Source organism: Anas platyrhynchos, chromosome 22 (genome assembly GCF_047663525.1).
Source record: "Anas platyrhynchos isolate ZD024472 breed Pekin duck chromosome 22, IASCAAS_PekinDuck_T2T, whole genome shotgun sequence".
Classification (NCBI taxonomy): Eukaryota; Metazoa; Chordata; class Aves; order Anseriformes; family Anatidae; genus Anas; species Anas platyrhynchos.
Genome location: NC_092608.1, coordinates 1,843,074 through 1,857,967, shown reverse-complemented (window position 1 = coordinate 1,857,967; position 14,894 = coordinate 1,843,074). Strand labels below are relative to the sequence as shown.

The 14,894-nt window shown below is 66.6% G+C and overlaps 3 protein-coding genes across 7 annotated transcripts; 2 read left to right on the top strand and 1 right to left on the bottom strand.

Moving 5' to 3' along the window:
- Positions 1–74: 74 nt before the first annotated feature.
- Positions 75–4,278, top strand: GPR153 (G protein-coupled receptor 153). Of its 4 annotated transcripts, none has more exons than XM_027443377.3 (6): positions 75–226; positions 1,377–1,842; positions 1,985–2,414; positions 2,480–2,669; positions 2,747–2,931; positions 2,998–4,278. In XM_027443377.3, exons 2-6 carry the CDS (start codon positions 1,466–1,468, stop codon positions 3,622–3,624), a joined length of 1,809 nt encoding a protein of 602 aa, XP_027299178.1. In that variant the 5' UTR covers positions 75–226; positions 1,377–1,465; the 3' UTR covers positions 3,625–4,278. The 4 variants fall into 4 exon arrangements, with proteins under 4 accessions (XP_027299178.1, XP_071883021.1, XP_071883020.1 ...); XM_072026920.1 differs by having other exon boundaries at positions 91–226; positions 1,432–1,842; positions 2,561–2,669; XM_072026919.1 differs by having other exon boundaries at positions 92–226; positions 1,432–1,842.
- A 198-nt stretch (positions 4,279–4,476) lies between these two features.
- On the top strand, positions 4,477–8,670 carry ICMT (isoprenylcysteine carboxyl methyltransferase). The gene is made up of 5 exons (XM_027443413.3): positions 4,477–4,742; positions 4,830–4,918; positions 5,699–5,868; positions 6,445–6,662; positions 6,889–8,670. Exons 1-5 carry the CDS (start codon positions 4,515–4,517, stop codon positions 7,069–7,071), a joined length of 888 nt encoding a protein of 295 aa, XP_027299214.1. The 5' UTR covers positions 4,477–4,514; the 3' UTR covers positions 7,072–8,670.
- A 225-nt stretch (positions 8,671–8,895) lies between these two features.
- RNF207 (ring finger protein 207) lies at positions 8,896–14,511 on the bottom strand. 2 transcript variants are annotated; one of them, XM_072027005.1, is made up of 17 exons: positions 14,225–14,511; positions 13,947–14,079; positions 13,697–13,841; positions 13,551–13,632; positions 13,405–13,480; positions 13,202–13,348; positions 13,036–13,082; positions 12,776–12,848; positions 12,585–12,653; positions 12,408–12,476; positions 12,185–12,306; positions 10,638–10,827; positions 10,373–10,558; positions 10,239–10,290; positions 10,044–10,161; positions 9,877–9,957; positions 8,896–9,599 (listed from the first exon to the last, which is right to left on the bottom strand). In XM_072027005.1, the coding sequence occupies exons 1-17, from the start codon at positions 14,413–14,415 to the stop codon at positions 9,422–9,424; spliced, it is 1,959 nt and encodes a 652-aa protein (XP_071883106.1). In that variant the 5' UTR covers positions 14,416–14,511; the 3' UTR covers positions 8,896–9,421. The 2 variants fall into 2 exon arrangements, with proteins under 2 accessions (XP_071883106.1, XP_027299175.3); XM_027443374.3 differs by having other exon boundaries at positions 13,202–13,327; positions 14,225–14,510.
- Between the last annotated feature and the right edge of the window lie 383 nt (positions 14,512–14,894).

Below are 14,894 nucleotides of genomic sequence, written 5' to 3'. Positions count from 1 at the left end.
CCGCGGTCCCGGGGGCGCTGCCGGGGATGCTCGGGGGGGCGGGGGCCGGGGTCCGCTCCCGTGCCCGTGCCCGTGCCGGCGCGGCGGGCGGTGCCGAGACATGCGCTGTGCCGCCCGGCGCGGCCCCGGCTGGGCGCACGGCTCGGTGCGGCTCGGCGCGGCTCGGTGCGGGAGGCAGCCCCGCAACCGGGGGGGGAACCGGGAGGAACCGGGCGGAACCGGGCAGGTACGGGAAGGGCGGCACCGGCACCGGCGGCGTCCTTCTGCCGCCGGGCTGCCCCCGCCGTCGGGCAACCGGGGGCGCCGTGCGCTGGAGGAGCACCGGGGAGCGCGGGGATCCGCTCCGGTACCGGGCGGGCGAGGGGCTGCGGGAGCCGGGACCGGGACCGGGGCCGGGGGATGGGGGGGGAGCGGCGCCGGTGCCCCTCGGGCAGCCCCCGGGGAGGCAGCTCCGGCTCTGCCCGACGGCGCCTCCCGGCTCCGGAGCTCCCGGGGACCCGCCGGGGCGGCGGGGGCGAGCGCGGGGTTGGTGCCGTGGGGCAGCCGCCGAGGACGGGGCGTCCGCGGGGGGTTCCGGCACGGCGGGGGTCGCCGAGCCCCCCGGGGCGCTCCGTGCCGCCTCCCCCGCAGCCCGGCACCTCCCGAGACGCGCGGCGGGGGGATGCGGAGGGCCGGGGTTACATAAGAGCGGGTGCTTTCCCCCTCCTCTGCCTCCTTTTTCCCCCTTCTCTCTGCCCCCCCCGGGGCCGTGCAGCGCCCCCGGGGGCAGCCCCACGCGGGATTTGTCTCTCGTGGAGGAGCAGCCCCTGCGCAGCCCGCGTGGCCGCAGCCCCGGGGAAGCTCCCCGCATCCGTGGGGTGTCCGGGAGCTTCCCCAGGGCACCGTCGGCGTGGGCCGTGGGCTTCCCTCGGCAGCACAGCAGGCTCCGGAGGCTGTTTTTCCTGTAGTTATTTTTAAGAAAGAAAATCCTTGTCTTTTATTGGGAAGCCCAGAATAGCTCCCGGCGTTTGGCAGCCGTGCGATGCGGCTCGTGGGTGCTGTGCGGGGCTGTGCCCCGTGGGCAGACCCCGCAGGAGGGGTCCCTGACCCCCCGAGCATCTCTCCGGCTGGCACGGCACGGGGCTGCGGGCAGCTTCCCGCTCCGGGGGCGAGGAGGTTGTGTCGGCAGCGCCGTGGCTGCCAGCCTGCTGCTTCTTCCCGAGGAGTCTAATTATAGCTGCGAGACTGCGCTGCCTCCTCTCCACCCGCTACCGTGCCCGTGCCGGAGCCCCTCAGGCTCATCGTCGGTGGGGAACGACCCTCGGGCGAGCGTGCGCGGGGACGCGGTGGCACCACGGGGCACCCGTGGGGTGCTGACAGCCTGCGCTCGCTTGCAGGTGCTGGGCTCGGCGGTGCCCAGAACCAGCCTCGATGGCCTGATGTGTGCCCTAGATGCCTGCGGCTGCGGCCCCGTGGCGCCTCGCCGATGGTGCCGCGTCCCTCCACCATGCGCGATGAGCAGCGGCTGCCCGGCAATGCGGTAGCCTGGCTGGCGTGCGCCGGGGTCTCGCTGCTCGCCAACGCCTGGGGCATCCTCAGCATCAGCGCCAAGCAGAAGAAGTGGAAGCCGCTGGAGTTCCTGCTCTGCTCCCTGGCGGGCACCCACATCCTCAACACCGCCATCCCCATCACCACGTACGCCGTGGTGCAGCTCCGGCGGCGGCGCTCAGGCTACGAGTGGAACGAGGGCCTCTGCAAGGTCTTCGTCTCCACCTTCTACACCCTCACGCTGGTCACCTGCTTCTCCGTCACCTCCCTCTCCTACCACCGCATGTGGATGGTCCGCTGGCCCGTCAACTACAGGTACCGAGGCTTTGCCTGCCCCGTGCCCCATCCCCTGGCACGCTTCAGTGGCTGTGCCAGCACCTGGGGAGGGGGAGAGAGCCCTGGCACGCAGCCCCCTCTCTGTGCTGAGCATGTCGGGGGCTCTGCTGCCTCTCCCCAGGCTGAGCAACACCAGGAAGCAAGCGGTTCACACTGTGATGGGGATCTGGATGGTCTCCTTCATCCTCTCCACGCTGCCGGCTGTGGGGTGGCACGACACCACCGAGCGCTTCTACGCCAGGGACTGCCGCTTTGTCGTGACGGAGATCGGCCTGGGCTTCGGCGTCTGCTTCCTGCTCCTCATCGGGGGCAGCATGGCTGTGGGCGCCGTCTGCATCGCCATCGCCCTCTTCCACACCCTCTGGGGACGGCGCGGCCCCGACGCCAGCAAGAACCGCTTCCACGTGCCCACCATCGTGGTGGAGGACGCCCAGGGCAAGCGGCGCTCCTCCATCGACGGCTCCGAGCCCATCAAGACCTCCCTGCAGATCACCTACCTGGTCACCGTCATCGTCCTCATCTACGACGTCCTGATGGGCTTCCCGGTGCTGGTGAGTGCCGCGGGGACGGGGCGGGGGCGCGCAGGGGGGCCGCTGGTGACGTGCCGGTGCCGCAGGTGGTGAGCGCCGCCAGCCTGCGCTCGGACGCCTCCTCTGACTGGATGGTGCTGTGCCTCATCTGGTGCTCGCTGGCGCAGTCCCTGCTCCTGCCCCTCTTCCTCTGGGCCTGTGACCGCTACCGTGCCGACCCGCGCGCCGTCTGCGAGAAGTGCCGCGCCGTCCTGGCCAGCGACGACGGGGACGAAGGTGGGGTGCGTGGCGGGGAGGGGGCGCGTGCTGGGGACAGGGGGTGCCCAAAGTGACAGTGGACCCGTTCCCGGCAGAAAGCAGCCTGGAGGGCGCCGTGGCTGGCGAGCTGGTGTACGACCGCCCCTACGAGTACGGCTGCGCGGCCGAGGTCCTGGCGCTGGACCCCGTCGCCACGCGGGACTTCTCGGTGCTGGAGCGGGGCCTGCCCCCGGTGAGCCCCGCCAGGACGGAGCCGGGGGACCGCATGCAGTACCTGCAGGTAAGGGGCTGCCCGCGGGCAGGGCAGCAGGGCTGTGGCACCCGGCACCAACCGCACTCCCCGCAGGTGCCCCCGCTGCGGCGGTTCTCCCACGACGAGACGGACCTGTGGACCAGCAGCCAGGTCGCAGCCTACCTGCAGCGCTGGGGGGCCGGCGGGGAGGCGGCGGGGCTGGCACGGCTCCTGGCCCCCCGCCGCGACCGGCCCCGCCACGGCTTCGTCCCCTGCCCCGAGGAGCAGCTCGCGTACCGCCGCCGGCGCCGCTCTGCCGACAGCCTGGTCTCCCCACTGCACGTCCCCGGAGAGGGGCTGCACCTCGCCGACCTCCGCGGCCTCGGTGGCGAGGAAGGAGCCACCGGGAGCCCGGGGCGCTCGGCCTCGGTGGCCCTGCTGCCTGTGGCCGTGCCACACCAGTCCAGCCTGCTGGCCACCTTCCCACTGGCCGCTCTCCAGCACGAGCCCCGGGCACTGCCGGGCCCACCGGGTGCCCTCGCCGTCCCCGGGCCGCGGCTGGCCCCCGAGGACCCGGCACGGCTCTTCGCCCCGCGGCCCGCCGAGCGCTGCGGGGGCCGGGTGCTGCGGCCAGGCCTCGGGGACGGCGGCCGGGGCAGCAGCAGCAGCCTCCTCAGCTCGCCGTCGGCTTCCTCGGGGTACGTCACGTTCCTCTCGGGGTCCATCGGATCGGCCTCGTAGGGCCGGGATGGGACAGGACGGGACGGGACGGCCGTAACCGGACAGAATGGACTGGGCGTTACGGCACAGAACGGGACTGAGCAGCACGGGACGGAATGGGCCGGGCTGTGCGTTATGGGCTGTGCGTTACAGGACAGAACGGGCCATGCCGTGCATTACGGGCTGTGCGTTACGGGATGGAACGGGCCGAGCCGTGCGTTATGGGACAGAATGGGCTGAGCTGTGTGTTATGGGCTGTATATTATGGACAGCAGGGGCTGTGCATTACAGGCTGTGTATTATGGGATGGCACAGGCCGAGCTGTGCGTTACGGGCTGTGCATTATGGACAGAACGGGCTGTGCATTACAGGATGTGTATTATGGGATGGCACAGGCCGAGCTGTGCGTTACGGGCTGTGCATTATGGACAGAACGGGCTGTGCATTACAGGCTGTGTATTATGGGATGGCACAGGCCGAGCTGTGCGTTACGGGCCGTGCATTATAGGACAGAATGGGCTGGGCTGTGCCGTGCGTTACGGTGCGGCCCAGGCACAGCCCGCTGCAGGCAGGTCCCGAGGGCCTCCCCGGGCCGCTCCCCGCTCCACACCCAGCTCTACTTGAGGCTATTTTTTAACTTTTATTTTCCAATTTTCAATAAAAAACCCACTCGCAGCACTGCGGGTCCTGACGGGGGGGGGGGGTGAGGCGGGGCGGGGCGAGGCCACACCCACCGGGGTGTGTGTGTGTGGGGGGGGGGCGCTGGCTCCTCCCGAGCGAGCTCTCGCGAGATCTGCTCCGTCGCCCTGGGCAACAGCAGGAGCGGAGGCGGGGAGGAGGGAGGGGGAAGTCTCGCGAGAGGCGGCGCCGTTGCTAGGGCGACGCGGGGCGGGGCGGGGGGTGCCGCCAAGATGGCGGCGGCGGCGGGGCGGTGGCGGCGGGGCCGGCTGTGCCGTGAGGCGCGCTCCAGCCTGGCCGCCTTCCTGCTCGGCGCCTCGGTGGCGGCGTTGCCGTTGGCGCTGGGCTCCCCGCCCGCCCTGCTCGCCTCGCCCGGCCTGCGGGGCCGCCTGGCGCTCGCCCTGCACGTGGCGGCCGTTAACGGGGCGCTGCTGCTGCTGTACCCGCGGCCGCTCTACAAGGTGGGAGGCGGGGAGGGGGTGAGGGGGAGGTGAGGGGGGTGAGGGGGGAGCCCCCCGGGCAGCGCCCTCCCTGCGCTCTGCTCGTAGATCGCCGTCCGTGCCGGCTTCCTGGGGTTCGCCTTCGGCTGCGGGCTGCTGCTGAGCGCCGGGAGGTCCGCGTGGAGGCACTTCGGGTGGTAAGGGGGCACCGGGAATAGGAACTGGGACGGGAACGGGGGTGGGAACTGGGAACGGGCACCGGAGATGGGAACCGGCGACGGGAACCGGGAGTGGGAACTGGGACGGCACGGGGAACGGGCACCGGGGTGGGACGGCACCAGAGATGGGAACCAGGAAAGGGAACCAGGAACAGGAACTGGGAATGGTAATGGACACTGGGAACGGGCACTGGGAACAGGCACCGGGGATGGGAACCAGGGACAGGAACCGGGAAGGGGCACTGGGAACGGGAACCGGGAGCAGACACCAGGGTGGGACCCGAGTGGGACGGCACTGGGAATGGGAACTGGGAGCAGGCACCGGGAATGGGAACCGGGAACGGGCACTGGGGTGGGACCTGAGTGGGATGGCACTGGGATGGGGCAGTGTGGCACTGGGATGGGCACTGGGAGCAGGCACTGGGATTGGGCACTGGGATGGGATGGTGAGCACTGGGGTGGGCACTGGGACAGGGTGGGATGGCACCGGGAACAGGCACGGGGGTGGGCACCGGACCAGGACTGGACACCAGGAATGGGCACTGAGGTGGGTACTGGGATGGCACTGGGATGGGATGGCACTGGGACGAGGCAGCACAGCACTGGGATGGGCCCTGGGCAGTCACCAGGTTGGGGTCAGGCCCTGCAGCAGGTACCGGGGCCAGTACCGGGCAGTCAGGGTGTGTCGGGGCCCTCTGGGACCGCGTGCCGTGCAGCCAGCCCGGTGCGTGTGCCGGCGCTGCCCTGCCCGCCCCGCAGGTACATGTGCTCGCTGTCGCTGTTCCACTACTCGGAGTACCTGGTGACCGCCATCAACAACCCGCGCAGCCTCTCGCTCGACTCCTTCCTGCTCAACCACAGCTTCGAGTACAACCTGGCCGCGCTCTCCTCCTGGGTCGAGTTCACCCTTGAGAAGCTCCTCGTGCCAGGTCAGCTTGGCTGGGGGGGAGCGGAGCCACCCATGGGTGTGTTCCTTGGGCTCAGAAATGAATGGCACCGGTAAAAGCTGTCACAGTTCTACAAATCCACGTTTTTTTGGTGAAGGAAGGCATCCTCCTTCCCCCCATGACAGCCCATGGGGGCGTCATGGAGAGCCAGGCGTTGTGCGAGGCTCGAACCAGCCAGCACCGCTTTGCTTTCCCTCAGCCTTACACTATAAAGCCAGGCTCCCCTCCGTGCCTGATTCCCTTCAGAGCAACCCTCCCTGAAGGCTGTGCTGCTCCTGTTTGGTCCTTTTTGGGAGCAAAGACCTGGCAGCTGATCCCTTTTTTGTTGGGCAGTGATAGCACGTTGAGCCAAAGAGCCAAACCCATGGTTTATGCGTCTCTTTGCTTTGTGACAGGGAAAGCCCCAACACCCCCAGTGTTTTTTGGGGGAAAACCCCAAAACCCCAATGGGCCTGGTGCTGGTCGGGGGCACAGGGAGCACACGAGGCCCCCACTTGCCCCTCCCCAGCCCCTCGCCCCTGCTCGGCGCTGTGCTGACGGCTGCTGCTTCGCTTGCAGAAATGAAGCAGATCACCTGGCTGAGTACCGTAGGGTTACTGATGGTGATCTTTGGGGACTGCCTGCGGAAAGCTGCCATGCTCACAGCTGGCTCCAACTTCAATCACATCGTTCAGAATGAGAAGTCGGACACGCACACTTTGGTGACGAGCGGGGTGTACGGGTGGTTCCGGCACCCGTCGTATGTGGGATGGTTTTACTGGAGTATTGGAACACAGGTATCGTACCTCGCCCTCAGCTGCTTTCCCCTCATAACCTGCCTATTTCTTCACGCTGCCCCAGCCCTGGATGCGGTAGAAACCTCGGGCTGTCAGCTGTCAACTTTTAGACCTTAAACCTGCAATTTCTTTTGACTGTGAAAGCTGGCTTCGGTACCGGGGGCAGCATAATCCCTGAGGGAGCCGGGGAGCTGCCGGAGTGTTAACCGCTGGTGTCTGTCGGCAGGTGTTGCTCTGCAATCCCATCTGCGTGGTGGGCTACACGCTGGCGTCCTGGCGGTTCTTCAGGGAGCGGATAGAGGAAGAGGAGATCACGCTCATCCACTTTTTTGGGGAGGAGTACCTGGAATACAAAAGGAAGGTGCCGTCGGGTCTCCCTTTTATTAAAGGAGTCAAAGTGGAACTGTAACGCTGGCAAAACTGGACTGGTTGAGAAAACCTCCAGCTCCGGGCGCTGTAGGTCGAGGAACTATGCATAGTGCTGGCGCCGAGCAGCCTGTTCCCATTTCCTGGCCGTCCACTAGAAGCTCGCTGAGGGCTGCAGGGCCTGGCGGCTTTCCAGGTAACTAGGAGATCAGAAGCACGTTCATCCTCCTCGAGATAAGAGTCCTTCGTCGCACATTCAGGGATCCTCCGGATAACTTAGCCTATAGCAATCCTACCGAGAAATGATCCTCCCGCCTAAAGCAGCTGAATCGTACTGAAACTCGGACTGGTTCTTCTGGAGAATGAGCTCTGCCCTTCCACCCCTGCGCTGGAACCGTGCTGGTGGGAATGCTGTTCCTATGGCGTAGCTGTCTTTTAGAGCTTCCTGACCTTAGAAGCCAGACGGCACAGCTTTAATCTCTGAAGCCTGCTCCTGCAAGCCCCGGGCTGGGTGCTTGGACAGCTTGTGGGAGCAGGCCTCGCTTTGGGCTCGTCAGACTGCGGGACATCAGCTGGCTGGAAAGCTGTCAGCGCGCTGCAAATCAGGTTTCCCCCGGCCGATGCGTTAACAGGGAGCTCCTGGCACCCGCAGACTGCCGGCCCCTCCAAGCCATGCAGCAGAAGAGCTGGGTCTGGGGTCCCCGGTTACTGCCCTGCCTTCAGGAGCCACCGCCCGGCTGCTGCTTTCCCCTCTCTGTTCTGTCCACGCTCTTCTGAGACCCGCTTCCAAATCACGCTGCTTCCTGCCCTGCCTGGCGTCTTCGCTGGCCAGCTCTGTCCCGCAGAGATCCCGGGGCTTGGGGTTGGGGAGGCAGGAGGAGGACTGCGGCTGGCAAGCTTGCAAAGAGCTTTTAGCGCTTCAGATCCTTGCCTGGTGTTGGGGTGAATCTGGGATGTCGGTGAGAGCAGGAGAAGCTTCTAGGGAAATTCTCTCAACAAAAGGTTTGGCTAGCTAATAATGCTATTTTAAACATTACCATTTTGGAAATGGTTCCTATTCAGGCTTTGTGGTATAATTTATTCTGTTCTTATATACCAAAGAGGTTCACCGTTTTCCTGGGTTTTACATAATTCTTCCTTGCTGGAATGGAAATGAGTTGCTTGTCAGCACACGCTTCGGGCTTGCAGTATTCCTTGAAGATACTGTGATTCAGCTCAGGAAAGAGGGCACTGGTGGAAATTGCTTTTGTGATTTTTTTATTAAAAAGAAAAAAAAGGAAAAAAATGTTGCCAACTTCTGTCTGGTTGTCATTTGGGATCTCTTGAGGTGATGGCGACCGCATCAAAGCTGGAATTCTTAATTTTATACCTCCCAAAGGGTTTTCAGTACACTTCAGTGTTACAGTGAAGTATGATCATGACTTTGGGTAATTTGTGGAGCCAGAGAAATAGGGACAAATTCGTAGTCTCTACTTGCTTAACCTATGTGGAATCCTTTCTTCTCCAGGTCATGCTTTATATTACAGAGCAATTCCTGCACTGAGTATTGGCTTAAAGCATTCACTGATAAGTTGTCTTTCACTATGTTTTTAGCTTGGAGGAAAAGAACAAACATGCAAATATAACAACCAGGTAGCGCTGATTTCTCTGTGTAGTTATTTGTGAGCTCGTGTTCAGACCTCTCTTCGCAGCAGAGGTGCCCTTCCCATGGAAACGTCAGCCTTGGCTGTTACTGCCAGCACACCTCAAACGAGAGTCTCAACGAGTTATTTTTTTTAAACTATTTTTTGCGTGTGAACTTGCACAAGTGGACTTGGGAACAGAAATTATTCTCACTTGGGTTTGATGGGCATTAACAACAGAAAGCTTTACTCTCACATTGCTCTCTTTAATAGTGGAAGTGCTGTACAAGCTGGAGGACCTCAGGCAGGGGAAGACGTGCTGGGGACCTGGTTTGGTGCAGCGAGGACCTGCAGCTGCCCAGCGCTGTGACCGGGGCCTCCCGGGGCCACCGTGTGCACCCTGTGTACGAGCTCCGTGGTGCTCTGGTGCTGCTGCAGCTCCACCGCTTGCTGGGGAGCAGGAAACCCCCCACGGCCTGTGTTTGAAGCCCCCCGGTGCCAATTCCCAGGTATGAACAGTGCGGTGCCTGTGCTGCGTTCACCACTAAAGCCGGGGAAGGAAAGCTGGGTGAAAGCCACGTGTCTGAACGTACCTCAAGGAAAACCACACCCACTGCTAACGCAAGGACTACAATAAGTTGAACCCAGGTGGTTCTGGTACAAGTCTGTATCTCTGAAGAGCAGATCTCCCACAAACAGCCTGCCCGTTACCGTGTGCACGCTCCTTGCCCAACACGCCAGGGCGAGCGCGGAGCATTTGGCTCTTGGCGTTCAACTCGAAGCTGTGGGGTCTTCCCGAGTGGTGCCCTCGGTCCCGCTTCTCTGCTTGCTTTGGCAGCGCTCCTCGTTCTTCAGGAGCGGGTCCTCGGGGGCGAGGGTGGGCGTGCGGCCGCCTCCTCGGCTCCCCAGGGCCCGCTCCCTGCTCTCCTTGCTGCCAGGCGAGCCGTCCCTAGGGCAGGCGGCCGTGCCCGCTGGGTTAAGCTGCTCTTTCCCAAGCTCTAATCCCTTCTGAGCCCTTTAGAGGCACCTCTAAATACTGCTTGGAGGGCACGCAAGGGCTCCTGAAAGTGCTTTCATCCCTCCCTTGTGGTTGGGAGGCTCAAGAGAGGCACGGGGCACTGCTGACGGTGCCGAAGCCGCCCTGCAGCTGGGACATGGGCTGCTGTGGGGAAGGGCACGGTGTGCCCGGGGGGCTGCACCAAGACCACAGCCCTCACCTCGCCTACCTTTGTGCTGCCTCGCTGCTGTCCTCGATCCTGAGCAGCGTCTGCGTGTGCTCATCCTTGGGCTCCCGGGGCTCCTGCAGCCTGCGGCAGGACCGGGGCTGGGTGCGGCACGTGGGGAGGGCGGCGGGGGCCGGGCCCCCACCCCCAAAAGCACCCGCGCTGCTCACCTGGGCTCCAGCCGCTCCTTCACCTTGGCGATGGAGCGGACGTAGGGTGCGATCTGCTTGGTGATGGTGGTCAGGCAGCTGTTCTCCTGCCGCAGCTGCAGCAGGTCGTGGAGCTGGGCTGGGGGGCGAGAGCGGGGCTGTGGCCGCAGCTCCCCGGGTGGGGGGCGCAGGCTGCGGGGTGGGCAGTGCCCGTACCTTCGTAGATCTCCTGCTCGTTCGCCACCCTCTGGTACGTCTCCTCCCAGACCTGCAGCAGGGAGCAGGAGCTGGCGGCGGGGCAGGCGGGTGGGCAGCACCCCGGGGTGGGGGAGCACCCGTCGGGCCCCCACCTCCTCGAAGACGCTGCGCATCATCTCCACCGAGGAGTAGTGCGCCGCGATCTGCACGTCCATCTGCAGCGACTTCTGCAGGATCTCGCTCATGATCTCCGTGCGGATCAGCGAGTGGTGCTTGGTCAGGTCGCGGTGCAGCTCCTGCACCTGGTCCTTCAGGCCCTGGATCTCCGTCTGCAGCATCTGCAAGGGGTGGCAGCGATAGGCAGCGAGGGAGGGGGCAGCCCCGCGCCCCCCACCCCGTCCCATCCCGTCCCCCTACCCGGTAGGTGTTCTCGTAGTTGCGGCAGTGCTCGGCGAAGGGGGTCTCGCGCCCCTCGGCCAGCAGCACCTTGGTGCTGATGTAGCGGTGCAGCGTCGGCTTCCGCACCATGGAGCCCGTGGACATCTTATCGCCGCTGGGGGGGCAGCCGGGCACCATCAGGGTCTTGGAGGACTGGCCGACGGGGATCCTGCGCAGAGGGTGACGGCGCTGCGGGGCAGGCGGTGGCAGGGAGAGGGCCCCGGGGGTGACACCGGCTCAGCCCCCTACAGCAGGAGCTCCCCGGAGCTGCCCCAAACCCCAGGATCGTGGTGCTCAGGGTTGGGGATGTGTCAGCTCTCAGAAAGGAGCCACCAAAGCTCTCCAAACGCTTCCCTGCGCTCAGGGTTAGCTGGAAGCACTGCCCCAAAATCCAGGGTTTCACAGTGAGCCCTGAGCTGGTGCTCGCTGCCCCGCTCAGCCCGGTGCACGCAGCTCCACCAGCTCAGCCCTGGCACGAAGGAGGCAGGAGCCGGGCTTGGCACAGCCACGTTCCTACAGGGAAGGACCTGCCCCACCTGAGGCTGGCTCAGCTCCGGGGCCAGCAGCCGCTCTGGTGATGGGAGCAGGGCTGAAACCTGCAGCACAGAGCCCCAGGAGCTCGCAGCCTCTGCCCCCCTGCCCATTTCTCCCCAATTCCCGCGCCCCTACCTGCTGCCACCACCTCCCCAGGCTCAGCTGCCCCACCGTGCGTCCCCGCGACCCTACCTGCTGTGCAGACCCCACCGTGCGGCCCCACAGCCCCCGGTGCTCAGCTGCCCCCAGCCACGCAGCCCGGCGGGGCGCGAGGAGCGGTCCCCATGGGGCGGCAGCGCCCGTTTGTCCTCTCTGCCTGGCAGGGCCCGCGCCGCTGTGACATCAATGGGCCTAAATATATCCTGGGCGAGGAACTGCCGGGCACTTCTCTGAAATTCTGATAAAAATAGTGGCGGGCCAAGAGGCTGCGGGGCCGCGGCAGAGCGGGGTGTGCGGTGAGCGTTGGCACGGCACCGCCCGGGGCACTGCAGCGCCCTCGGTGCCTCCGGGGGCTGGGGCTGCGCTGGGGAGCAGGGTGCAGGCTCGCTGGGGTGCCCGCTGCCAGCCCTGCCCGCCCGCCCCGCTTCCCAGAATTGTCACTTGAAGCCCCCGTGCCTGTCGCTCGTCAGCACAGCTGTGCTCAGTGCTGTCCCCGGGCCACCTCCAAGGTGACAGGCTCAAGGGCAGCAAGGGGGGGGCAAGTTTGGCATGGCAGGGGGCACGTGCTGGGCTGCCCGGTGGGATGCAGGAGGGACGCGTGGCACGGTGCACGGCAAGATGCAGGGGGGTGCGTGGTTGGGGGGCAAGCGGGATGCGGAGCTGGGCACGTGCTGGGGCAGGAGTGGGCTGGGGGCTGCACTGGGGGTGCCGGTGCAGGGCGAAACCAGCGGGGCTCTGCCCTCCTTGCTCGTAGCCCCCCTCATCTGTGCTCATTGCAGCAGCCTCTGGGGTTGCTCGCTGCCCACCCTCCCGGGGGCACCCCAGCACCTCACATGTTGGTGCCGGCGATGCCAGGCCCGATGCCGCCGGCGCTGCCCACCACGGAGCGGCGAGGGGTGAGCATCAGCAGGGGCTCCAGGCAGCGGGCGAACTCTGCCCGGTACTCGGTGTTGATCTGCGGGGCGAGACGGGGGCAGGTGGGGCTGGGGCAGGGCAGAGCCGGTGTCCGGGGCTGCCCGTGGGGACGGCGGGCAGAGGCACAGCCACGGGCTCTACCTTGCTGGTCTGTGCTGGCCGCAGGCGGTGGGGCAGCTTCACGATCCTCTGCAGCCTCTCCATCAGTTGCTGAAAGGCAGCGGCGAGGCAGGGCTCAGGGCTCGGGGGTGCCCGGCACACGGCCCGGGGGTCCGGCACCACGTCAGGGCGCACCGGCTGCCCCACGGTGCTACTCACGTAGCCCAGGTCCAGGAACTCGGCTTTGTTGGCGGAGCTCAGGAAGGCCGAGCAGATCACCAGGTGGACCTGTGTGTGGGGGTGTCACTGCTGCCACCTCCCCCGGGGCCCCTGCCCGGCTTCTGGGAAGGCCGTTTCCCAGAGCCGGGGGTTGGCAGGCGCCTGGCATCCCTGCCTGGCACGGGCCCTACCTGCAGGGTGGGCAGCAGGGAGGCGAGGTGGGCGAGCTGCTCCCTGAACGCCTTCTCCTTCTCCTCGTGCTGGCTGCAGCAGAGCAGGCGAAGGGCACCGGCTCTGGGTGAGCTGCCTGGCCCCGGGCACCCCAGGAAGGAGGCACCCACACGAGCACCCATGGGTGCCAGCAGCTCCCACCATGCCGGCTTGGGACGTCCCGTGCCAGCGGGTGCCCCAAGACCCCCAAATGTGCAGAGGTGCAGCCGTGGCCCCTCACCTCTGCACGGCTTTCAGGAGCGCCTTCTTTCTCTCGGAGAGCTGCTCCTGCAAACAGCAAGGATGCCGCACGTCCCGTGGCTCCGCCGCACCTCGGCACTGTGCCAAGGGGTTGGTGGGCACCCATGGGTGCAAGGAGGGGTGCGCTGCCCCACCGGGCCCCCCACCTGCATGCCGCTGAAGAGGGCGTTGATGGCCGTCTCCTCCTGGCTGGCACTGTTGCGCACCTCCTCGATCATGGCCTTGAGGAGGACGATGGCCTCGCGCGTGGACGTCTGCAGCTCCTTCACCGCCTGCCCGGGGTGGCGCGGTGGCTGTGGTGCTGCTGCCGCCTCCATGCCTCGTCCCCGCGCCCCCCGCGCCCACCTACCAGCACCGCCTGGTCCAGCTTCTCGCAGCCCTGCACGTACGCCGTCTCGATGTCGATGCAGTGCGCCCGGCTCTCCCTGCGGGGGTGGGCGTGAGGGCACGGCCGGGGTGGGGGACGCAGGGACAGGAGGGCGCGGGGACACTCACCCCTGCATGTCCCTGAAGCAGTTGATGCAGAGCATGGACTTCTTCTCGGTGGAGAACATGATGTAGGGCTCCTCGTGCAGCGCTGTAGGGGATGGAGGTGTCATGCCCGCGGTGGCACGGTGCGGCATGGTGCGGGCAGTACTCACGGCACTTCTTGTGGATGTCCTTGGTGCGCTTGGAGAGGGAAACGATCTCGTGGCGGGCGAAGACCTTGGCGCGGTGCGTCTCCTCGCGGCACGGGGCGCAGAGGGGCTGGCTGCAGGTGTTGCAGAAGCACATGGCATCCAGATCCTGCGTGGGCACAGCGGGGCGGTGGTGGTGGTGAGGGGTGGGGGGGGCACGGCTGGGTGCCACCGCAGGGTGCCACCCCCCTGCCCCCCACCCGCTCGCCCTCACCGCCTTGGCACAGCGCCGGTCGCAGTTGGCGCACTGCACGTCCTCCTCGCCGTCGGCCGAGCTGTCCACGAGGAACTGCAGGAGCCGGTCCACGGGGGGCAAACCCGTGCCCCCCCTCACCACCGAGGGGTGCCTGCGGGACGGCGATGGGGATGGGGACAGGGCTCGGCCCCAGCCCTTTCGCAGGGTGCAGGTGGGCACCGTGCGGGGCCGGGGCTGTGGCCCACGAGTCCCGGTTCGGGTGGGTGCCCACGCGTGTCCGCGTCCCCGCGCCTTACCCGCAGAGGGGGCAGCGCAGGCGGCCGTCGGTGGCGCGGCCGCGCAGGCAGCTGGCACAGAAATTGTGGTAGCAGTCGAGCAGGCAGGGGTGCTGGAAGGGCTCGTGGCACAGCAGGCACACCAGCGGGTGCCAGGCGCCCTTCTCCAGCTCCGAGCAGCTCCCCAGCGGGGAGAAGATGCCCCCGGCCATCCGCGGGGCTCCCAACGGGGCGACCCCGGCCCCGGCCCCCAGCCCCGCCGCCCGGCCCCAGCGCTGCCCGGGAGGCGCGGCCCCGGGACGGGCTGGCTATTTTTAGGGAGCGAGCTGCCTGCGGAGGGGGGGCCGGCACCGGGCGTGCCCGGGAAGGGGCCTCCCGGGGGGCTGCGCTCCTCGAGCGGGGCTGTCCCGGGGTGGGAGACCCCCAGCACCGCGCACGCGGGGTGCCCCCCGGGACGGGTATCCCCCGTAATGGGGTGTCCCCCGTGGAGGTGTCCTCCAGGATAGGGTGTCCCCATGGGGAGGTGTCTCCCGAGATGGGGTGTCCCCTGTGGCGAGGTGTCCCCCGGGATAGGGGGGACCCCATAATGGGGTGTCCCCAGTGATGGGGTGTCCTCCGTGGTGGTGTCCCCCAGGACAGGGTGTCCTCGCGTTGGGGGGTCCCCAGTGATGGGGTGTCCCCACGGTGGGGT